The sequence below is a fragment of the Dendroctonus ponderosae genome, unplaced genomic scaffold, assembly GCF_020466585.1.
Source record: "Dendroctonus ponderosae isolate FM_Combo_2020 unplaced genomic scaffold, Dpon_F_20191213v2 Dpon_F_20191213_9, whole genome shotgun sequence".
Lineage (NCBI taxonomy): Eukaryota > Metazoa > Arthropoda > Insecta > Coleoptera > Curculionidae > Dendroctonus > Dendroctonus ponderosae.
In genome coordinates, this window is record NW_026019116.1 from 3,519,307 (window position 1) to 3,543,039 (window position 23,733).

Genomic DNA, 23,733 nt, shown 5'->3' on the forward strand with positions numbered 1-23,733 from the left:
ATTTTTAACAGTTGTAAGCCTATTTAGGAAAATAAGCAAGGTGTGCAGGGCATGATAATTGCTCATAATGAACTAACAAATACGAAAAATGAATTTGCTTTTTTTGAGGCAAACTATTCGGGTGGAAGGTTTTCCAAGAAAGTATTCACCTCAGCCATATGGAATATTATTGTTTGACTGCAATGACGTCATTCCGATAACTAACACCAGCAAGTTAACCAATCGAAAAAGAACGCTGTCACCGACATTCATAAAAGAAGAAAACAAAGGAACTAACCCATGGCTTGTAGTTTGTTAGATTTATTTATTTTTATGTTAAGTAAATTCTTGTTATAAAATAACTTTGTGCAGCTAAACGGATGGTTAGGAAATAGGCCGTTTCCTAATCAACATCCGATTTCCATATCACCCAACTTGTACAATGATTTTCTTCAAACCCGCCTGGCTCAATCATGAAGGTAATTTAATTAATATTCATTTTATTACGGCTGATAAGTCAGTGCTTCGCACTGGGCCCATTGTCTGATGGGCAAAGCTGCATCATGAAACACCAAAGGGATGTTTTGTTTCAGACAACAAGCCAATTTTCTCTGTGGATGTTCACCCGAAAGGAAATCGGTTCGCTACTGGGGGACAAGGCGGCTCAGGAGGCAGGATTGTAATTTGGAATGTGAATCCTGTGATAAATGAGGCTGCTGAGTCCGATCCCAAAATTGCCAAAATGCTGTGTCAGATGGACAATCATTTAGGTACTATTTGACCGAAGCCCCAAAGAATGCAATTTTATGCCGGGTGTATTAATTCTAGCGTGTGTCAATGTGGTAAGATGGAGCAATAATGGTCACTTTCTGGCCTCTGGAAGCGATGACAAGCTAGTGATGATCTGGAGACTAACCAGTGAAGGAAGTTCATCAATTTTTGGTAGCAGCAAAGTGAACGTTGAAACCTGGAAGTGCATTCACACTCTGAATTCTCATAATGGAGATGTATTGGATTTAGCTTGGGCTCCGCATGACGGCTGGTAATTATTAATATTCTTCTCCGATAATTATTTCTAATTAAAAAAGCGGGAAATCAAGATTGGGAACGAGTAGTGCAGGATTTAAACAAGGTTTAGACAGTCGCCTATTTAAAAAAAAGTCTGTCTGGAAATTAAATATTAAATAATTTATCTACACTTTTTGCCGTATCAGCTTTATTGATTGAGCCAAAACATAAAATTCGTCAATCTTGCGAGTAGATTTCAGTTTTAAATTTAAATTCGCCCAGCTCAAGAACGAAAACTGCTGGAATATTGCTGTTCTTTATTATATCCCTGCTCGTATATGTCCAGTCTTGTAAAATTCCTCCACTATTTTCTACTAAAGTAATTAAATCTAACCAAAATAATTGAGAAAAAATTAGAGAATGGGACGTAAAAAGCCAACAACAGCAAAATTTTGTTATGCGTAATTCTCGGAAAAAGCTCATTACCAAAACCAGCAATCAGTTCAAACAGAAATGGAACTCGATCAGCAACATTTCTACTATAATTTTATGGTTTTAGCATTTCGAAGCAAATGAAGGGACTGAATTATGAATGTCGTTATTTGAATTTTATGCGTGCAGTTTTATACATTTTAGGGCCGGTTTGTTTAGTCTCTGATAAACTTGCGGGCAATGAAATCTGGCCGATAACACGACAATCAAAAGCAAAAGCGTAATCTGACAGGTCAGACCTTCTACTAGATCGATCTGATATCTGGTTTATCAGAGAGATTGTAACCTGAAGCTTTATATTTTGGAAAATTGTTTTGATTATGGAGTTTATTGAATGAAGATTTTTATTGCAAAAGAAGACTTTTGCATGTGCAAAGTGAAGATAAAAGATTATATCTCTGAAAACGGTAGAGATATTGGGTTTTAATAATTAATATTGTCATAAAAATATCGAGGCTCAAACACCGACATCAATTTCCGTGCATCTGCTGCGTACAGCTCAAGACAATTTAAGTAAATATCATATAAGGATCTGAAAGCTGATTGGATATCGGGCAACAAATGCCCCAAAAATTCATTATTAGCAAATTTTTTTGAGTATTCTCCCAGAATAAACACCGTTTTAATCATTTATATTCCTAATATTCCGCCCCGTCTTGGTTGCAGCGCCCTGTATTTGCAAGTAGGGGAAAATGCTTATATTTTTTTACTTTAATGTATTTCATGCAAACTATTGAAACAACTGTAAACCGACACATAATAAATCGTTTAACACGAGTTTCTGTTCTATGACCGAAAAACTCTAGAATTATAGAGAAAAAGATCAGTAAACAGGTCTCGCATATCTTGCTCGCATTTTTACAATATTTTCAATTACACAAGTACTGTTTGAAGTACATTTCCAGCAAATGGAATTTGGATCATAAATCAACCTGCATTCTAGGTTGGCATCAGGCAGCGTTGATAACAGCGTAATAGTATGGAACGCTCACAAGTTTCCAGAAAAAATTGCCGTTCTGAAAAACCACACGGGAATGGTGAAAGTAATCAATCCAGTTGAAAAAGGCGAATCTGACTTGATACAGTTCATGTGTTCTAGGGCGTGACATGGGACCCAGTAGGCAAATACTTAGCTAGTCAATCAGATGATAAGTCGCTTCGCATATGGAGAACTTCAGATTGGAATCAGCAGGAAGTGGTTACTGATCCCTTCCAAGACTGCTCAGCAACGACGCATGTTCTACGGTAAATTGGCTTCAATGTAAATTTCTTAACTGTTCAATCACAAGGTTGCCCTGAAGGTGTTCCTGGTCGCCAGACGGGCAATATCTTGTATCGGCCCATGCAATGAATGGAGGAGGCCCAACCGCTCAAATCATTGAACGAGAAGGTTGGAAACAAGATAAGGACTTTGTAGGACATCGCAAAGCAGTCACTTGTGTGGTGAGCATTCTTCAAACCTTACTTTCACTGCGAATATTAGTCATTCTCTTTCAGCGATTCAACTCAAACATTTTAAAGAAACCATCCCAGGATAGTCCTAAAAAGTCCACCCAGTATTGTTGTTGTGCAATTGGGTCTAGAGATCGTTCCATAAGTGTTTGGTTGACATCATTAAAAAGACCACTAGTGGTCATCAAAGACTTTTTTGATGATAGTGTTCTAGACATCTCATGGAGCAGTCGAGGGGACTTTCTGTTGGCTTGCTCATGGGATGGGACTGTAGGCTGTGTGGTGTTTGAACAGGCTGAAATTGGAGTACCACTCAGTATGGAGGAGAAGGTAAGAATTGAACTGGAAAAATTACTCGCTGCTAATAGTCAATGTGTATTCCAGAATGCTTTGTATGAACGGGTCTATCACAAGTCTTTACAAAGCAGTTGGAGCTTGAATTTCAGTAGTTCACAGATAGTGGAGGATCCAGAACTGTTATCGGCCATCGAAGAGATGAACAAAAAGACTGAAGCTATTACTGTTGATCCACCTGAAATTAAAGAGCCACCCAAGGCCCAAGATGTCTGTTATGAAAGCCCGAATTTAAACCAAAGTATTTTGGTTCCGGTTAATAAACAGGTAACAGTAGTTCTGCATTTAACAATTCATCAAAATCCAGGCGTATGATAAAATTGATTTATTAAGGTTGAAACCAGGCTATCGTCTGGTAAGCGCCGAATTACGCCTATGCTACTGACAACGGTCCCCAATTCGCCCAATTCAAACGCTACTCCGGCGTAAGTCCACTATACATTATCTACCTTTTTAACCTTTCTCATTTGAAGAATTTGATCTGTTTCAGAGTGAACTCCGGTTCAGCCCAATATTTTTCCGTTTCGGACACATTTAGCATATCGTCTCCAACGAAGAGTCAAATCGTTGTCGAAAAACGAACGGAAATTCAAGCACGACCAATTGTTGCCAATGACTCAAAGCCTGTGATGTAAGTTAAAAACTTATATACAGGGACTTTGACCGCAATCTGATGTGCACTTTCTGTTCAGGTACAATGTTCAAGGATCCGATACTGTGATTTGTAAGCCTCCGGGAACTGAAATTAATCAACTGATGTGCGTGGATATTCCTGGCGATGAAACTATTACTAAATTAATCAATATCATAGACCCTGTTAAGCTGAGCGCTGCACCTACAGTGACTAAAGAAGCGGGCACATTAAAAATTCAGGTAATATTGCCTAAGCATTTCCTTCCTAATGAAGGTTGGCGATCTGGCAATCACAATCTTAAAAGTTGCTGCTCGGAAAATTCAAATCCCATGAAATACTGAATTTTGCACGATTCGTAAATGTCGATTTGAAAATGAACGGTTTTACGCAACTGCAGACCCAAAATGTCTGATCTTTAAATTTTGTGTGATTTTTGTGTGATAAATTCACCAGAATTTACTCACGCGCGTTGTTATAGTGCCAATGATATAAAAACGAACTCTGTGGCTGAAATGGTTCTTGAGCAGCGTCGAAAAAGGCGGCGTCATGTTTCAGTCGATTTCGCAATAAAAAAAAAACAGGCAAAACTAAAACGAGTTTGTTTGACCAAAAAAAACATAAAACTGGAAGCCGTATTTGCATATCTGAAACGGTTCTTTAGGGACAAGCTTCAGATGAGCTTGATTTAAAAATGCCAAGCTTCCCAAAATATTCACAAAGTTTAAAAATTAACTACAAAAGATCCAATAACGCAATCGATACCAACTGCACCCTACGAGTCAGTCGATGAATATTGGACTAAAAGTTCCACATGTAAGAAAATATGTTTAGAAATCTGTCCAAAAACAAACTTATTTGGAATCAGCGAAGCAAAGAGAGAAAAATATAAAGAATGCATAAAACTTCAGTTGCTTGTCGGAAAACTGAGCTCAGTTCAAGCTAAATTTATTTAGATTTATAGATTAGAAATTATTCGTCCTGCTTTCTGCCAGCTGGAGGCCTCATCATCCATTTTCTACCCTCAAGAAGATCACTACACTTTCACAAACTACCGCACTTGCCATGAAGGCCAGTGATTCTAGATTTCCCGTTTAAGAATCCGATTATCGACTCATTTCGTCCACTGTCGGTAGCAAACTGTACATTCAAACACCTTTTGGAGAGAAAAAAAGACTTCGAACTACAGAATAAACATGATTATTTAATAATTTAATTGTTCGCCCTTTGGATGATTCATGCTTTACTTGGTAGTTCGATTTCAGTTTGTTTATTGTTCGCATTTTTGCATTTTTGCACGGCAATATTTCCAAAGACTATTTTCACGTCCCAACTGAACGAAAGTCAACAAAAGCTAAACGAAAAACGCTCCCAACGCCGATCTTTCATTAATTTAAATTTAGAGCATTTTAAATTTGTCTGATTTCATTCAGCGGCAGCGATTAATGCGCAACGCGAAAATTAAAATTAATAACCGAATTAATATTGTTTTTCTAAAAATATTGACTAAAAAACAAAAAAACTGCGAAGAAATCACTTAAAACTAAAATTTCAACTAATTAAAAATGCCCTTTAAAAGTACTGATTTCACGAATTATTGAAAATTTCTATTGGAGCTTAATTTTATTATCTTCTACTTATGATCATCTTCGCTCTTTTTGTATTTTTTTCAATTTCTGGCTAATTGCTTCAACTGCTAGTTCCAGAACTCATGCTTAAATTAGTCAAAATGTGTCATTTAATGCTCTATCCGCTCATATGCTCCAGCTCAATATGGGCAAAAAAGTGGCAGAATGCATAGCATTTTGACTTAATCTTGCTTACTTAATTATTATTTGTTATCTATACTTCAGGTAAGCAATAACTGCCATAAAATATCAAACAGTGCCTCGCTGTCCAAGATCGAAGTATGCAAAGCAATAGAGAAGAAAGACCATCTCTGGGAAACATTCCTAGGTAGGATGCCTGAACATCAGTTATCTGTGGTATAATATAATAATTATCCCTTCTAGGTTCAACGATCCGGACAATAGCCTCAAACCGCAAATTTGTGATAGCCTGTTGTGAAGACTTTACCATAAATATATACGATATTAAAACTGGTAAGCACTTTTTGCAGGCTGATACTGTTTCAATGTTGAAGTAAATGCCGTATTTCAGGTGCTCGATCTCTCCCGCCACTCCTCATAGAAGATGTCGTAAGTTGCATGAGCCTTTCACAAGCTGGATATCTGTTAGTTCTTACCAAAACCGGACTGATGTATTTATGGGATTTGGCAAAAGGCAGCAGCATCCTGAGCCGGGTTTCTATTCGAAGCCTTCTATTTGGACGAGGTAAATATTATCTTTTAACTCTTAGTTTTATTCCCATTCCCTGCTCGATTGGTAGGCACCGTGAACGGATGTTCACTTACCACCTCAAATCAGCCTATTCTGACGTTAAACGACGGAAGGGCGTATTCGTATAGTCCAAATTTACAAACTTGGTAAGTCGATAAGAGCCAATAGAAGTTAGAAACTAATGGGAGTGTTTTAAGGGTTCAGCTGTCGAATCCTCTGGATCCGGTCAGTAGGTCGGCAGTCTCTATGGTGAAAAGGATATCTGGGAACTTACCTCTAGCTTCCCTTCAGCGAATAATGCCCCCTTTTCGCCCTACGGACTCCACACTCCCCTCTGGCGTTACGCTCAGCTTTTTGGAGAATCAAATCACTGCCACCAACGTTTTACAAAGCGTTACCGAGTATAAGCACTGGTTATTAGTGCAAGTCAATCATCTTTTGGATAAGGGTAATAACCACAATCGTTCATCAATTCTCCCGTTTATTTATCGATTCATTTTAGGTCCTGAATGCAGGCTGAAACTTATTTTGGATGATCTATTGGGTCCGACACATGGAAGTAGTAAAAAGCGAAGGTTGGACTCCGACATTATGGTGAGTAGGACTAGCAAAATTAAATATGAAATCCAATATGAATGTTTCAGGGTCTATCTAGACGAAAACTGCTTGAAGAGATTTTAAGTATAATTAAAACAAAGCTTCCCTGGCAAAGACTGTATAAAGAGTATAACGAGCAATTGCAATGTGCGAACGAAGAGTCTTAGTTTTTTCAAGGCTGGCCATCAACTTTATTGTTTACAGTAGTAAGTTTATAATAAGTCTTTTTGTAATTTTCGTAATTGTTTATTGCGACCAGTAAACCAATTAAGATTATTATCATTATACTTTAGACAAGAATTTGTGCGTGCTGTTGTATAGATTATACAAAATTTGCAGTTTTAAGTTTGGTCGCTGTAAGACTGTCATCGAATGCTACTAAATATCTTTTTTATAAATATTTCCAAACTTTCTTTAGTTTGTGAGAACCTTAATTCCTTTTCACTTTAATTGATTGTTGATAGCCCAAGATGATTTGTGGTCCTACAGTTTGAAAGGAAAAAATGGTAAGTTTTTAGCGCTCTTTATTTAAACATTATACATGGCATTAAGGAGTTAACAACTCTCAGAACGTGTGAGCTTTGAGCCTACCCTATCGTAACATGTTTATTACATTATATTTATTAATTTAGTAGCATGCATTTTAAACAATGTGCCACAACTGTTTCCAATATAGAGAGAATGTCAGGACCTTTAATATAAATGTACATTTTTCACATGAAAAATTACATTCACTTATCGCATTAACTAATCAGTAACAAAGGTGCTAAACACTTTGTGTAAGAAAACATTTTTTCATTACACAGTTTAAGACTTATTCGACATTCAAATATAGAACTTACATTTGTACCGTTCAATAAAATGAGTTTTTTAATAAATATCGTCAACTTTTAACCGATGTGCATGTTGACTAGATCATCGTGTCATTATTTACAATTTTGTCATAACTTTTGCGAATTGCGCTCAAATCACATGTGAACGTAACGTAATATTCCTAGAAATGGACTAGCGTATGTTTCAATATGGCATTTACGAATACTTTTTGATAAACTGGGAATGAAACTCGGCAAATTTTTCCAACATACTTTTCAGTTTATCGGGCTGGGGTAGTATGGTGGTTCTGAAATGGTATGTGCCCTGTTTTTGGCCGAATCCTGACCCGGGCACGATACAAATTCCTGTATTTTCTAGTAATTCAAACGCGTAGAATACATCTGGTTGTTTCCCTTCCTTCTTAGCTGCCTCTATCGCCTTAGCTGGCAGCGTGATTTGAGGAAAAGCGTACATTGCTCCTTGCACGGTGTTACAGCTGAAACCTTCCATCGAATTGAAGGTATCTGCTACCATTTTTGCTCGCACCTAAACAAACTCATTAAACAAACCACGGCTAGACCGAATAGGAATGCTACCTTTAATGAATCCAAAACAGCTTGTTTCTCTTTTGTGAACGATTCGTAGCTTGGTTCTCCTTTTTGTGGAGGATTTACGATGGCGTCTAATGTGACTTGGCCCAGCACTGTAGGGCATAACATGGCACTAATTGCTTTCAGGTACATAGCTTTGACTTGAGGGCACATATTAATCACCTGAATTTGCAATGAAAGCGTTTAGCCAGGTTATTTTGGGGAGATAGTTGGTAATTACCTCTGCATATCCGCCTCTAAGTCCACATTCTCCCATGTATCCTTTGGAGCAAGACATAAAACTGGCCAACTCCATGGAACTGTAGGGCTCGCCCATTTCTATCAGAACCTTGAAAAACCCAAAGTCACAAGGATATTTTTAAATTTTTTTCGTCAAGCTGCAAACAGACCTTTTTGAATGAGTGAAACTTGCAGCCCTCCGCGTAAACGTTGTCTTGGTAAACTTCGTCCGCAAGAATGAACAATTTCTCTTTGTAGGCAAACTTGATTACTTCCTCGATGTTCTTTCGCGACAATACTTGACCGGTTGGGTTTCCGGGATTAATGACTACGATCGCTCTGGGGTTGCACACTTTTCGAGCCTCGGTGATTGATCTCTGGAAAACAATTCGATTGTTGCAAGGCTGAATGATCAACCCAAAAACTTGCGGCTCATCCGTTTCTTTTTTCATGAAATTTCAGATAAAATTTATGCTTTTAAGGTTTTTTTGGGGGGAAATTATTGCCAAGTTATATGATGTTTGAGGCGGAAAGATCCGTCCAATGTTGCCTTAAATTTAAAGTGTTTGGAAATACCGAACTTGATTTCAGTCAAGCGATGACTAACTTTTTTGATATTTCAGAAAATCTATCCGATAAAACAAGCAAACGTATATGAAACCAACCTGCAATTCTGCGATATCCAATCCCCAATTTCGAGCCTCATCCAGATAATAGCTGATCTGATTGATTCCGAATTCGGCTAAAGAGGCAGAATAAAGAGGATACTGCGGAATGGGAACCATAACTCCGGGTGTTTTGCAACCGACGTCGCATATGAGCAGTTTTAAGACATTTTTAATTGCATCACTAGCGCCTAGAAATTCCAGAGATTCTGCCGTTGGCAGGCTGAAAGACTAGAAAAACTAAGCCTTACCGGCACTAATGATAACATTTTGCCAATCTGACGGAATTCCATCTCTTCGTGCGATGTACTCAGCGCAATGTTTTCGAATAACTTCGATTCCAGGCGAGTCCGTGTATGATCCTACGGAACCACCCCTGCAACCTTTTAAGATCGTTCGAGCTCTTTCCTTGGCATCTGCGGGAAATCTATTAACAAAGTTCCAGTAAGTGTTTGAAACAGAAAAACGTCTTTTTAAAGAACATTTTACCTGGGATCTTCTAAGAGTTGTGGCATAGTGACCAGAGCCAAAACTTCACGGATGAACGTGATTGGGACTTGGCCCATAGCATGACAATCTCCGATGTTGGCTTTGATGACCTCTTTGAATGGCTTGCTCACGCCCTAAATATCCAGAAAATATCATAAGTAAAACAAGTTATTTTATTACTAGTCCTGATACAGTGAAGCTGTCGCACAGATGAAAAATAAAACACTGGATGTTAAAATGGTGATTTTGTTTTATTCTCATCGAGAATAAAGCTTGGTGGTGTGGAGAAGTTTGTTCTGCATTATACACGGTTGCGTAAAATTAATTAATTAAACCGAACCACCCAAACAGGCATCTTTTACCAATCGCAACCCATGTGCAATTGGTTTCCATTCGAATTTAATTTAGCCACAAATTGCCTGTTTGTTAATCTGCGTACGAAAATTACCGGGCAGATATTATTGCACGTGGAAAATTTGTATACCATTGGGTTGGTAACAAAGTGACTAGCGTTAAATATCTTTGTTTCGTTATTCTTTTGTCAATGTTACCATTTTTTATTTCGTGATTTAGTAGCCGATTCCTTTAGGTCGCACTCTAATCAAATTCCCTGCAATTTTGTTTTAATTGCAATTTAACTCATTGGTTAATGAGCCGATGACGGAATTTTAACATCTAACAAAAAAGCGATCAACATATTGCTTTTGCCCATACGATTGCTTGAAACTATTTGGCTTAAAACGGGAAAATTCGAAAATTTTGATAAAACTAAAAAAATTTAGAGCGATGAGGGTGACGAGTTTTCCAAATATTGATTATAAAATTTTGATTCCTCTGGTCCATTTTTGAGAAATAAATTTTGTCGAAAAAAAGACACGACAACTTTGTTTCGATTTTGTCCCAAATTCGAAGGTAAAATTGGTATTCGAAAAAGACGATAAAGAAAACCAAACTGTAAAAACGACTACTTTTCTTGTAAATCCATATTTTAACTTTTTTGCATAAAATACTCTCAGCTTGTCAGTATTTTACAGTAAAACGTTAGGAAAAAACGCGTTGTTCTGTTAAGAGAGAGTTTTGTTTAGAAATATTGACCTAAAAGTGAAGAAACCGGAATTTAAATAAACCAAATTACTCACAGCGACAAAAGTGACGAGTTTTCCGAATAATTGATTCTAAACTGTAACCTGTTCTGTTCGAGGAAATATTTTCGGGAAAAAATGAGTTTTTGCCCAAAGTTCGAAGCTGCAAAAGGTTTCAGAAAAACATTTACAAAGCTGTTCAGGAGCCGAGTGTTATGTAATTTTCACAGAAATTACCTGAAGATTGTCAGTATATTAAGTAAAAATAATATGGTATTTTTGCTGAGAAAGAATTGCTTAAAAACAACTTTGCTAAAACTTGAATGACCTGAAATTTTAAAGGAACTTTAAAAATCTTCAGAGCGATGAGAGTGGTGAATTTTCCGAACTTTTGCTCTGGCCGTTTTTTCAAGTTAATCTCAATTACTTTCGGTAAAAAATTGAATACAATTATTTGGTTTTTGTGCCAAATTCGAAGCTGAAAAGGGTTTTCTTAAGTTCCCTGCAAACCGATAAATGAGGCGAGCAGAAAGCATACGGCAAGTACAGATTAGATGCACTTTGCATGAATGTGTTTTGGTGCCTTTCTTGGATAAATAAACTATAATTAGACTCGCTTCAAAATGTTCAGTTTCCAGTTTGTCATGGATTCTTCCATAACCGGCAAAATTGCTATTAAAAAAACAAAACTAAACCGATATTATCATCTTCAAAACTTTACGGGGAAGTTCCAATCTTTAGCTTCATATCCTTCTTGCGATTTATCGACTTTTCCTACATTTTCCGTTCTTTAAACAAATGTTACAAATCATTTCTCTATGGTTTTTGCTTGCACATTTTCTCATGCAGCCACTATCCGAATTAGAAGTTGGGTGGATTTTTCCGCCTTATCTATTGACGCCCAGCAATCTATAGATGGTAATAATCTTCTCATTAAAAAAATGTCTATACGACTGTTTTAATTGTTTTTAATATTTTATTCGCGAGTTGAATGTCGGGATAATATCTTACATTGTTTAAGAATGACCCTGTTTCGCCTTTTGCCCTTTTTTATCATTTATTTAACTTTGATCCAGCAATCATTCGTGGAATCCTTTGAAACAATGAGAATTCTTACTTTTTCCGATAGTTTTCTATAGTTCTTTGTCTCCGCTTATGTTTGCGCCGGAAAACCCTATTTTAGTCCTTGCTTGTTTGCTTTATCTCCGATAGGTACATTTCGCAAGTAAAATTTTACTCCGTGATAAACAAGCAACAATATGTCGAGGTAATATCGCAATTTTTTTTTCACATCGGTGTTTTTTTGTTTTCAAAGGATTGTGTCCGGCCTTAGAAGCTCCACAATGTGCAGATATGAGGCGTTCGAATCTATAATAAGGAAAATATTGGTTAAAGATCGTGTCCCTCCAAAAAACGCCTCAAAATGGCCAGAAAATATCGATAATTTCTAAACTGAGAATTCTAGCGTGTTTTGTAATAAGTTCGTTACATTTCTAGTTTTCCGCGGATCAGAATGAAGTAGAATTTGAGCCACTTTGAGAAACTTGATATTTTTTGAAACAATCGACCTCCACCCTTACAAAAATTTCGATCAATTCAAATTTTCACATGCGTGTTTTTTGTGCTCCAAGGATTGGTTACGGCCTTAGAAGCTCCATAATGTGCAGATTTGAGGCCTTCGAGTGGATAAGGAAAATATTGGTTAAAGATCGTGTCCCTCCAAAAAACGCCTCAAAATGACCAGAAAATATCGATAATTTCTAAACTGAGAATTCCAGCGTGTTTTGTAATAAGTTCGTTACATTTCTCGCTAATGTAAAAATATAATAAGTTAATGTTGAGTTCTTTTGCGAGAATTGCAATAATTGTTATTCTCGACACCAGAATATTCAAGGCGACCGTTATACAATCAATAGCGCCTTACTTGAAATTTTCTTTGATGTAGATTTTCGATGCCACTATACAACCTTTTCAACTGTATTTTTATTTTTTAAATGTTCCTAACTTGACCGATTGCTTTTAAACTACTCTGCCAAAACTGGAACAGAATATTTATGCTTTTCGGATAAACTCACTGATATTTTTCAGAGCAGTGCTGTTAGTATAAACAAATTAGCACTACGTTCTTCGCTTCAAAGCCCTGATTCACTGTATTTTTTCCTTTGTTTAATCCTATTGAATTCCCCTATTAGCTGCAAGAATGGTAGATAGCGAGAATGATTCCTGTTGCGCAACGGTTTTTAGCACCGGCTGTGCAGTTTTGATTCGCAATATCTATTTATAAGCATTATTTCTAGGGGACTCAAAAATTTTTATAATTCTTGGCACAGGACAATCTCATTACACATCGTTGCGCTTCTTTGAGGAAGTCAGCGGAGTCGAAGGCGCATAACATGTATGGAACTACAGAAAATTAGCTGATCCATCAGTCCAATTCAAGTGTAAACTTATTCCATTTTACCTATGGGTTTTTCCATTCGAAAGGCGTTTTTCATTTATTGGTTGTTGTTTGCCAACTCTCCGAGCAGGTAGATCTGGTTTATTAGCGTTGTTAATATTTTCGCAATACACTTATCTCGCTTAACAACCAGTTTAAAGGAAAATTTGGAATGAGTTAATTCTAACTCGTAATAAATCCACTAATCAGACTTTTTCATTACAGTGTAATGCAATAGCGATCGTTTTTTGATAAGCCTAATCAAATGGAGGTTTAAAGTACACTTTATCGTAAACTGATTGAACTATCTGTAAATATTCAACAACGATAACGTGCTATTCCACTGTCTGGATAATCAACTAAATTTCCAAATAGAAAACAACCTGTATTGGCTCTCAAAGTGCAATTGAGGTGTTTATTTCTGAGCCGAACTATTTTTAAATACTGTTGGCACATATGACTCTCTACAGATCAGACTCCATAGACCCAAATATTGATTCAAACACTTAAGATTTGAAACATGGGTGTGAATGTAAACGGAACATTGAGTTAAAACACAAACTTGTTACAAAAATCAATTGGCATATAAAATTTAATAATTTCGTTTATTGTTCATACGCTCGTCTGTAGTTAAACTGTGAAGCATCATTAGTAATCCTTCGCACTAAGACCCTAAATTAACTTACTTATCAAAGCTGGTTTTATAATATTAGTTGTTATGCGGTCATAGTCGATAAGCATGTACAAAATACATACAAGGTTGATAAACTCTTTGATCCGATTGACTGGTTAGTTTAATGTAGGTTGGAGGAACAAAATTATTGCCGGACTTTTCTACCAAGTTCATACGATAAATTTAAAAAACCCATCAGATTTAGTTTCTCTATTTCTTTCTCAGATAAGTCATTATTCAGTCGCTTTATTAAAGAAGGATTAGTAGTTTTATTAATGAAAAATTAATATGTGGGTTGCAAAAATACACTAAAAGGTGATTCTATGATGGAGTGCTGATAAAAAAACAAGGCACTAGACAAGATGTGATATGAAATGAACATTCAACATGATAAACAACAAATTATTTGAAAATGTTTGCATCAATAAAATTACAAAAGAATAGCCTTCAGTTGAAATTAAAGGGGACTTAGAGCATTTTAAAAAACTTTCAAATTACACATGGTCGCCTAAAAATATTAATTTCATATGCAAGAATGAAGGCTTGTAACCAGTAACCGCACCTACCAATTGAAGAAAGGTGTTTTTGGTTAGCGAAGCACACTAATTCGGTAATCTATTAGGTGGAGCGTATTTTTTGTTAAAATTCAATAGGCTTTTACTTTCGTTGCCCTGAGTTTGTCCCCACATTTTTTATTGCGATCGAAAATAATACAATTATAAAAATATAAAAAATGAGGTAGTGATTGGGGATAGTCAGGTAGTTTTAATGCGAAAAATATCCGCGAAAGTAACTGATTGGAAAAAAATTACTAGCGAAGCACTCGATCTTTCTGTCCCTGCCAAAATATTGGCGCAAGAATTTAATTTTTTTTAAATCCTGCAATTTTGTACTTATTTTCTCATTCAGCAGGAAATATTGCCCAACTAAATATGTATTAACTTCGTGACTTCCAGATTGCGATTACGCGGTGCTTATTGAATCATTCGGACAAATATTTACAATTATTATTTTAATTTAATATATTAATCTCACTTTTGTACATTTGTTTTCATCTGCTTGATGTTTAAAATACTCAACAGCAGACTGGGATCATCACAATGAAATTCGAACAAAAGCTTTTACAGAGTGAACAGGAATTCTATAAAATGTTTTGTCACCTCCCTGTTTCGAAATATGTATGAAAAAGCATGAAATTAAAGTTAGAGCACAAAAAAGAGATTAACATTATATTTACCATAGAAAGAACTGAGAAAACTGCTTAATTATGTAAAAAATTGTAAAATTGTGTAATTGTAAAAAAACAAGTAATCTGCTAAAAGTTCGTGCGTGGTATAAATTCTAAAATGGGACGGATCAGATATATTTTTTTCAGTTGTATACATGGTTCTTAAAAATACATTCTTTTGACTCCAGGGTAAAGGCAGCTTTTTTGGGAATATCGAAACTTCAATAATTCAGGTAAAAAATATAATTACACCCATTTAATTGATCATTTTTAAGCTATTAAATTTCATATTAAAGTATTAATCCGTTATAGACAAAGGTACATTTTTAGGCAAAATAAAATAAAAAAAAAACAATACAAATAAAATATACAGGATGTCCCGTAAGCACTGATCAAAAGGATAATGCGATATTCTTTGCATCCAAAGAAGACGATTTGACTTAACTTTTATTAGCAAAAAATGTCTGGCTCCTCTGCTATTGATGGTCAAAAGTCTTCAAAAAATATATCTTTTTTGAAATATCGCCAAAATGGTACGATGTATTTTGGCAAAACCCGCTGTGAATTTATATGTAAGACTCATATATACTCACAGACAAGTGGTGAATTCTTGAGTGTCGTGGTACAAAAACTACCAGAACTTTTTATTGGGGGGATGAAATCAACTCAATTTTTTTTGGTTGATGCACTAGTCAATTATTCATAATTTTGTGCTCTTTGTAAAATCTTGTAGCATTGATAGTTTTTGCGAAAAAAAACATTTTTGTGTTCTTGCCATTTAACAATGTTGTGAATAATGACCTTTTCTAATAAAGAACTGACCGACATGGTCAAAGTATTAGGGTTTATACAGACTGTTCAAAAACGTACAAAGTACTCACAATAATATAAGTCTTTAAATTGTGTCATGACCAAGAGGTCAAAGTTTAAATTCGTCTGCTGGCAAAATTGAGTAGAAATCTCAGACAGAAAAAATGTATTGTTTTTTGAGTAATTTGGATTTATAATCGTCTATCTATTCTATGAAAACGCTTTTTAATTCCGAAGAAGGCTGTGCACAGAAAAGTTTATTGCAACCTTAGAGTTATCGACTTGTAATGAAATGTTGTTCGTACAGAATTTTGTGCAGACATTTTGAGTAAATTTCGCGCGGAAAATGGGACCGATCAAAAGACGTAAAAAATATTTATTAGGTTTTTTTGGTAATCTCATAACTTAAATTTTGTCCAAGACTTGAGCTATGATTCGGTTAAAAAATATTCAAATCGGACCAGCAATTCAGCAGGTATACAAGGTGTCCCGTAAGCACACGATCAAAAGCATACTGCGATATTCTTTGCATCAAAAGAAGACGATCTGACGTAACTTTTATTAACAAAAAATGTCTGGCTCCTCTGCTATTGATGGTCAAAGTTCTTCAAATATCGGGAGAATGGTACGATGTATTTTAGTGAAACTCGCTGTGAATTTGTTGTTATGTAAGACTCATATTTTGTTGAATCAATCGAGTTCATCCGTTTTGGGCAAGTGGTAAATTCTTGAGTGTCGTGGTACAAAAACTATCAGAACTTTTTACTGGGTGGATGAAATCAACTCAAATTTTTTTGATTGACGCACTAATAATTTATTTACAATTTTGTGCTCTTTGTAAAATCTTGCGGCATTCATAGTTTTTGCGGAAAAAAAAATTCTGTTTTCTTCCCACTTAACTAACTGCAAATATCGTGAAACGAGGAATAAATTAAGTGTCAATCAATATCACAAATTCGTTTCGACTCAACTTCTCTAATGAAGAAATGACCGACGTGGTCAAAGTATAAATTTTAATACTTTGTTGATATCTAGTTAATTATTTAATTAGGTTTTGCAAAGACAACGTGCGTGAAAGCGTACGCGTTTACGCGGCGCATATAGAATTTATTTTTCTTACTATTTAATAATGAAGGGAATAACAATACAAGCACTGGATTAATTTTTAAGCATTTAAGCATTTGGTACACTAATGTACGCCAAGTGTAGTCTCAACTTAAACGGTTATTTGGAAAGAATTAAAATCACAAGTTTAGATAAAAATAAAGCCTAACTACTGCGATTTTAAAACGTTGGTCTATTTGATTAAAAAACAATTGAATTGAAAATATATGACGAAAAAAATTATCGAAATCCTGTTTAGTAGGTTTTTACAAAAATATGTAATTTAATTAGTAAACTTATTTAACCGGAAATGAAAACCGTCTTCCTTTAACTATCTATTAGATTTGCTAGTGTAGACCGACATGAAAAAATTAAACTGCACAACAAAATAAACGTTGCTCGGTCAAATTTTGCCCTAACTTTGGACCGGGATAAATTCTGATTGCAGCGAGCGACTTCGGTTCTTTTTTAATCGTTTTCTATCGAATTATTTTTCTGCTAGTATGTTTTATGCACCTGAGATAAAATGAAATAATGCAAACATTCCGAAAGTTGAACCAAAAAGGTGTTTTTTTATTTCAACACCCTTTCTCCTTTAAATTTCGAAACAATTTCTCGTATTTGCGCTCATTGGTTTTATCTACAGGGTGACGTCTAAAAATAAGCTTCTTGGTCTGGCGGTGGTAATATTTTTCGTCTTGGACCGATTTTCAAAATCTAGAGCTCATCTAGGCTCTACTGCCTCCGACAACTGGGTTTTCGGAAAACTTTCGACTTACTGAAGTTGACTTTCAAACAATCGGTTTAGTCATGTAGAGAATAATGTTGAAAAATGAGTTACTCAAAAAATTATCTGCCCAGTTACCTACTAGCAAATGAAGAAGCAAATCTAATAGCGATTTTTCTGGGAAAACTTTGAATATTCTTCTAGTAGAAAGAAACGCAAGAAACCGTTAGAAAAGGCTGGGAACTCTCTCGGGTCTCTAAAAAATATGGGCATTTTTCGAATACAAGTACATGGTGTTCAAACCGCATGAGTCTCTATAAAAACATCTACAGAAACATCCTTGAACATTATGGTTTGGCTCTGAGGATCTCTAATCAGAAAATCATTGCCCAAAGCACACTTTGAAAGGATCTTATCTAACAAGAATCTGCCATATAAACACCAAAAGGACCATAAAAATACCACAGCGTTTTCAACCAAGTGTTTAGCCCTTGCAGGACAGCAGAAGCAAAAAGGTATACACTAGGAGCAAATAAATACCGAAGATTTCATATAGGTACCCACAGTTGTGAAGTACCTAATTAAGAACATACCGGGTGTACGTGACAACTGTTCCTATGCAACTTATTGTCAAGTTCACCCAAGTACGAAACGAGGTCATGCTACACATGCAGTTTCCAATTCACCTCCTGGTAAGTACCTACATGCCATCAATTTAAATAGATCAACACCCAAGCCTTCGCCTTAATTGCAGTAATTAGCTTGGCATTTCCTGCCGCCCCATAAGGGAATGGTTAGGGGCCAACCTAGAGCCGTTACGTACCTTCTCCAGCTCCTTCTCGATCTCTCCAGCCCTAATTACAAGGGGCCCCCTAACCGCGTACTCCAACACCTTAATATTGGGGTTCAATGTGTCGATTGAAAGGCAGTGTTTATAGGCGCCAGTCGCCTGTTTCGGTTGAGTCGCCATCCACCTTAGGGCTCCGTCGGCCGCCCTTTCTTTATCTGGGGTGCCGAAAAAAAAGTCCCCCACCGTCGAGCGAAAGCGATGAACTGATGTGAAGTTTGTTCTCCTCATATTGGCAGGTGACTTCCCAACTGCGTGAAGAATAATTTTCGTACCAAGCGATCGATCGCAATTGGCTGAATGCTGTAGATTATGAGTTTGTTTACCGCTTGGACCAATGGAATGGCTGGTTATTAATTCGTAATTATCGTAGCACTTTTGCGTTTCCCGTATGTTTCAGAAAATGCACAAGGTCGTTGGAGCCGGCAAATTACGTGCACAAGGGCATGCAATTATTATGTAATTTAGCTGCAAGTGCTGTTTGCAACGCTTGGACACCGACTGAACGCGATTTATTTTTGAACTTCCAAGCTGCAGGTTGAGAAAGTGGGGCATTAGACTATGGAACGGACTTGAGACCGCCTGGGAGTCAAAAGTTATCGAGATTCTTATATTTTTAACATTAAAAAGTATGATTAAATTCCAAAAACACTAATGCAATATTAACTGCCCAACATGTAAACAATAACAATATATTTGCGTCACTTTGATGTTTTAGGCGCCAATTTGGCAACATCCCCTGCTCTATGCAGTAGGCTAATGCTAGTTCTCTCTAACTAACTCTCAGCATGATTTAATAATTTATTTTTCACATCAAGCACACCGGAGTTGCTTGAGATCAGATGAACTATAAATATTAACTAAAAAGTATATAAATAGCCCTACTCAAGCTAAAACGTCAACGTTGCCACTTCTCATAACCTGTGCTGCACCAAATTTTTTCCACTTCACTGTCACATTGACACTGCCACAGCTGATAGTTTAAATGTTTTGGCTTTACTGGAATCACTTTGCCACCTGTACTTAGTGCTTTGATAGTGTTCAGTGTTTTATACGAAAATATACGAGTCCCACTCACAAGAGGGATTGATGACTTCAGGTAGATCAAATTACAGCAACAGACATACAGCGTAATATTCATGCACGTGCCACTATAACCGCCCTGAATCCTCGATTTGGATATGATATGACTATCACCAGAACTATCAGAGTGTTGGTATGAAATGTTGGTAGCTTGGTTGATTAATTATTGCTAGAGTCAATTCCCTGCTTTCAAATTGTTTGGAGTATTCGGCCACAGCACAAAGGTTCTTGCATGAACTGTTTGGATATACTCACTACATAAGCAGCAACTAAGGCCATTGGATATCTGCAAATAACCCAGAAATGTCCCATATTAGTTGGTTTTTCCTTAGGCACTAAAATAGCATGTTTGTTGACCCTGTGGTGTAACCAATCTCTATGCAAAATCTTTTACTGTTCCAAATACGCACTTTGCGAAAGTAGATATTGAAAACCAAAGCGCCAATAATTTTCAAAGTGTCGAATGAAGAAGCACCAATAAGCAGGTTTTACTCTCACTTTGAAGGAATGTTCATTTATCTAGTTCCTTGTGCGTCTGGACATCTTCAGATTGATCAACGAATTTTAACAAGCTTCTGATGGTTTTTGTGCATATATTTGGTGTACGAAATGAGGTTTCTAGAAGTGCCATTAATTCATTAATCTTGGATTAACATTATTTGAAGTTTACCCGCTTAATTTCATCGTAGTCTCTCTGATGTAACAGGAAATATTTTGAACGACTGAGAAATAAACTGCACAACAAAATATATGTTTTCTGATTGAAGCGTTATTAAGTGCAACTTTTTCTCGGTTCGTGCATGTTCTTGCAAAAAATGTTGCTTCAGATAAGGTTTCTACATGGCGGTAAATGAACATTTTTTGCTTTTATTCAACTGCACTACTTTAAAAATTCGTAAAAAAGTAGGAATACGAAATTTGCGCCAATTTGACTATAAAAAATTCAAAAAAATTGCCCCAAATCTTTATTTTATCCTGCTTGGTTAATCTGGGTTCAAAATTAGTTTCTTTCCTTTCAACATTCACACCTTCGAAACTAAAGAAAGTAGAGACAATATTTACCATCTTTAGAAGACACTTGATTTGAAAGATGATGCAAAAATCCCTCAAAATTATTATTTTCACCAACTTAGTAAGTATTGATCTAAAACTGGATGTTTTCACTGAACTGCACACTTTTCTTTAAACATTCGTATCTTAAAAATTTGCTAAAGCAAATAGCGGTTTGAAAATTTTCGCAATCTTTAGAAGATATGTGATTCTAAAGATGCTGTAAGTTTTATGAAAATCGCCAGATATTCTGATTTTTAGCAGCTTAGTAAATATGGATCTCAAATTAGACGTTTTAACCAACTACGTTCCCTCCTTTAAAAATTCGCAACTCTCACTCTAAGGGAAGTAACGATTTGAAATTTTCACTATATTCAGAATAGACTTGATTCTAAATATTCTGGAAGTTTTGTAAAAATCGCCCAGAATCCTGATTTTTGTTAGCTTAACTCAACTGCGCTCTCTCTTTAGAAAATTAGCACCTTTAAAATTAAAGCCACAGAACACCTCTAAACACCTAAGAAAGCTCATTTTTACAACATTCTAAAGAGAACTAAATTGCCTTTTGTGAAAATGTGTTTTTGAAAGTGAACCATCGATAAGAAAATGTTGGCAGTTTTCTTTAAAAAGTCCAGATTTCAAGAGGTTTTAGATTTACGTGTTTGTTTCTTAAGGTGCAAAATCGAAAGTTTTAGAGCTTGGCTACACCACAGGTTCAACTAAATTTCACATAAAATCACTACTAACACTTGAGCATGCATCCTCATAGGCCAACTAACTACCAATGCTAAATTGGAATCGTATAAACAATTGCAGCTCCATTTAAAGTAACATTTTAGGGTAAAGACACTGCATGTTTTCTTGCAACTGTGCTGGAGAGTGCAGGTCTAACTAATCAATCCCCTCGGCTACAACAACAACCTCATAGATTTAAAGCTTCTTCCAAGGGTATGAATCAGTACCCAGAACATCCTTCAAATAGTAGCAACACACAACAGTCCGCGACTTTCCGCAGAGTCAGAAGTGAAGAGCATATTAACTTGGGGTAGAAATTAATTTTTAGCCTCTAGACCGTATTTGCTCAAATAGCTTCCCTAGATTCAACTCATGTTGGATGTCACATCAAGGCTGGTTCGACCAAACGTCCTCAACTAGCGCATTTGATCACGAACGAGTTTGTAATGCGGAAACATCCGTATTCAATAAATATCTAGGTCCAGGCGATCCAAATTTGATATACATTCCTCTGCCAGAAGGTCCCAGGCCCGAATACTTCTTTAGCAATATGCCACGACGCTTTCTAGCTCCGCCCCCAAACCCGGGCGCTAATCAGAGACGGTTTTACCTGAGGCGGTCTAACAGTTCAGGTGGCCCTTTCAACAACAATTTGGAAGTTTCTCGCATTCTAAAGGTATGCTGGCTCACTTAATATAAACAACTTTTCCAACCACTAACTATTTATGATAAAAGGTCCTTCAAGGAAGGTGTTGGAAGCAGGTGAAGAGCGATAAAACATCAGCAAAGCATAGCTTTCAGTTTACTTTGATGTCTTACAATGTGTTAGCTCAGAAGCTATTGGATGAGCACCCTTACTTATACCAAACCCATAACTGTAAAGATTTAGCCTGGAAAATCAGATGGAAGAATTTATTCAACGAAATTAAAACTATGAGACCCGACATTTTATGTCTTCAAGAAGTGCAGCAGTCCCATTTGAAAGGATATTTCAAGTAAAGCTAAGTTTAAAGTGTTTTTGATAAAAGCTCACGTTTTCCCGATTGAAGAGAACTAGAGATATTGGGTTTTAAAGGAATCTACAAGAAAAGGACGGGCATTCGTTGCGATGGCTGTGCAATATATTACAGACCAGACCGGCTGAAGTTGGTCGAGTTTGAAACCGTCGAGTTCTATCAACCGAATGTTTCCATTTTGGATCGGGACAATATTGCCATCGTGGCCAAATTCTGCCCGAAAAACAGACCAAACGACAGTTTTATAGGTAAACAGTATTTTGAAATGTAACTGCTTCTAGAACAAGATTTCAGTTTTAAGTCACACAACTATTTTCAGTTGCAACTACACATTTACTTTATAACCCTAACCGAGAAGATGTACGTCTGGCTCAGGTTCAACTGCTACTAACAGAAGTAGAGAGAATGAGCTACTATGCGAATGCAGAAGGAAATGCAAAATATCTACCGATTATAATCACGGGGGATTTTAACTCGTCCCCAAAATCTCCAGTTCACACTTTGATAACCAAAGGGTCCTTAAAGTATAACCACTTGGCGCAGAGGAGGATGGACACACCAAAGTCGCCAAGCCATGGCAATGTTTTAAGTAATTCATCTGCTTCGTGTTTGGGTGTTTTTATACTAATGCATCTGAAATTGTAGTGCCAAGTAGTTTACAGATTACCGATCAGTGCCAACATGCATGTCTATTGGAAAAAAGACTGGATAATAACGACATCTCTAGAGCGGAAGAAGCCGCGTTGATCAAGCTTTTCAACACCGACAAAGCTATCCCAAAACTCAGCACAGAAGGTATCAAAAGTCGAAACTTATTTTCGTCGGGAACTTTGAGCCACTTGTTCGCCTTCAAGTCCGTTTATTGTGCTGGAAGTACCGAAGATCCTGAAGGTAAATTAATAGCAATTTTCTATATAGCGACAGTCTGGAAGTTTATTGTTTCAGCGACGACGTTCCAGGATCAATGGATAACTGTGGACTATATTTTCTACACCGGGAAGAAAGAGGGTGAAGAAATTGAAGAAAACAAGTTGAAGCTGGTGTCGGTTTACCGTCTTCCCTTGAGAAGTGAATTGGGATCAATTAAAATTCCAAACAGTCTAATGGGTTCCGATCATTTGAGCTTAGCGGCAAAGTTTATGCTCACCATTTAAGGACCTTGAGTTTCACTCCTGGCAATACCATGTGTGATATATATATTTTTATTTTCCGATTGGACGGTATTAAAAATGTTTCATTAATAAACGAATTAGAATAATCAGTTGCGTTTATATTCAGTTAAGAGGTTTTG

The 23,733-nt window shown here is 36.4% G+C and overlaps 3 protein-coding genes and 1 long non-coding RNA gene across 10 annotated transcripts; 3 read left to right on the forward strand and 1 right to left on the reverse strand.

Annotated features, from left to right (window-relative positions):
• Window positions 1-148: 148 nt before the first annotated feature.
• Window positions 149-9,858, forward strand: LOC109535877 (protein HIRA homolog). Of its 2 annotated transcripts, XM_048669966.1 has the most exons (19): window positions 149-458; window positions 573-749; window positions 808-1,021; window positions 2,423-2,522; window positions 2,579-2,724; window positions 2,781-2,922; window positions 2,977-3,261; window positions 3,316-3,552; window positions 3,619-3,710; window positions 3,776-3,916; window positions 3,978-4,158; window positions 5,770-5,872; window positions 5,929-6,018; window positions 6,077-6,250; window positions 6,306-6,402; window positions 6,454-6,704; window positions 6,759-6,850; window positions 6,901-7,059; window positions 9,120-9,858. In XM_048669966.1, exons 1-18 carry the CDS (start codon window positions 422-424, stop codon window positions 7,018-7,020), a joined length of 2,679 nt encoding a protein of 892 aa, XP_048525923.1. In that variant the 5' UTR covers window positions 149-421; the 3' UTR covers window positions 7,021-7,059; window positions 9,120-9,858. The 2 variants fall into 2 exon arrangements, with proteins under 2 accessions (XP_048525923.1, XP_019757455.1); XM_019901896.2 differs by lacking the exon at window positions 9,120-9,858 and having other exon boundaries at window positions 6,901-7,265.
• On the reverse strand, window positions 7,361-19,085 carry LOC109535880 (alanine aminotransferase 1). Its single transcript, XM_019901899.2, has 8 exons — window positions 18,535-19,085; window positions 9,651-9,784; window positions 9,413-9,588; window positions 9,162-9,352; window positions 8,667-8,873; window positions 8,498-8,605; window positions 8,263-8,439; window positions 7,361-8,212 (listed from the first exon to the last, which is right to left on the reverse strand). The coding sequence occupies exons 1-8, from the start codon at window positions 18,787-18,789 to the stop codon at window positions 7,883-7,885; spliced, it is 1,578 nt and encodes a 525-aa protein (XP_019757458.1). The 5' UTR covers window positions 18,790-19,085; the 3' UTR covers window positions 7,361-7,882.
• Window positions 18,297-18,597, forward strand: LOC125505675. The gene is made up of 2 exons (XR_007282328.1): window positions 18,297-18,403; window positions 18,466-18,597. It is a non-coding gene; the product is annotated as an uncharacterized LOC125505675 (long non-coding RNA).
• A 414-nt stretch (window positions 19,086-19,499) lies between the features above and the next one.
• On the forward strand, window positions 19,500-23,700 carry LOC109535878 (protein angel homolog 2). 6 transcript variants are annotated; one of them, XM_019901897.2, is made up of 8 exons: window positions 19,500-19,774; window positions 21,531-21,736; window positions 21,781-22,102; window positions 22,162-22,421; window positions 22,476-22,690; window positions 22,762-23,031; window positions 23,088-23,333; window positions 23,388-23,700. In XM_019901897.2, exons 1-8 carry the CDS (start codon window positions 19,745-19,747, stop codon window positions 23,594-23,596), a joined length of 1,758 nt encoding a protein of 585 aa, XP_019757456.1. In that variant the 5' UTR covers window positions 19,500-19,744; the 3' UTR covers window positions 23,597-23,700. The 6 variants fall into 6 exon arrangements, with proteins under 6 accessions (XP_019757456.1, XP_048525925.1, XP_019757457.1 ...); XM_048669968.1 differs by having other exon boundaries at window positions 19,501-19,783; XM_019901898.2 differs by having other exon boundaries at window positions 19,501-19,774; window positions 21,790-22,102.
• The last annotated feature ends 33 nt before the right edge of the window (window positions 23,701-23,733 follow it).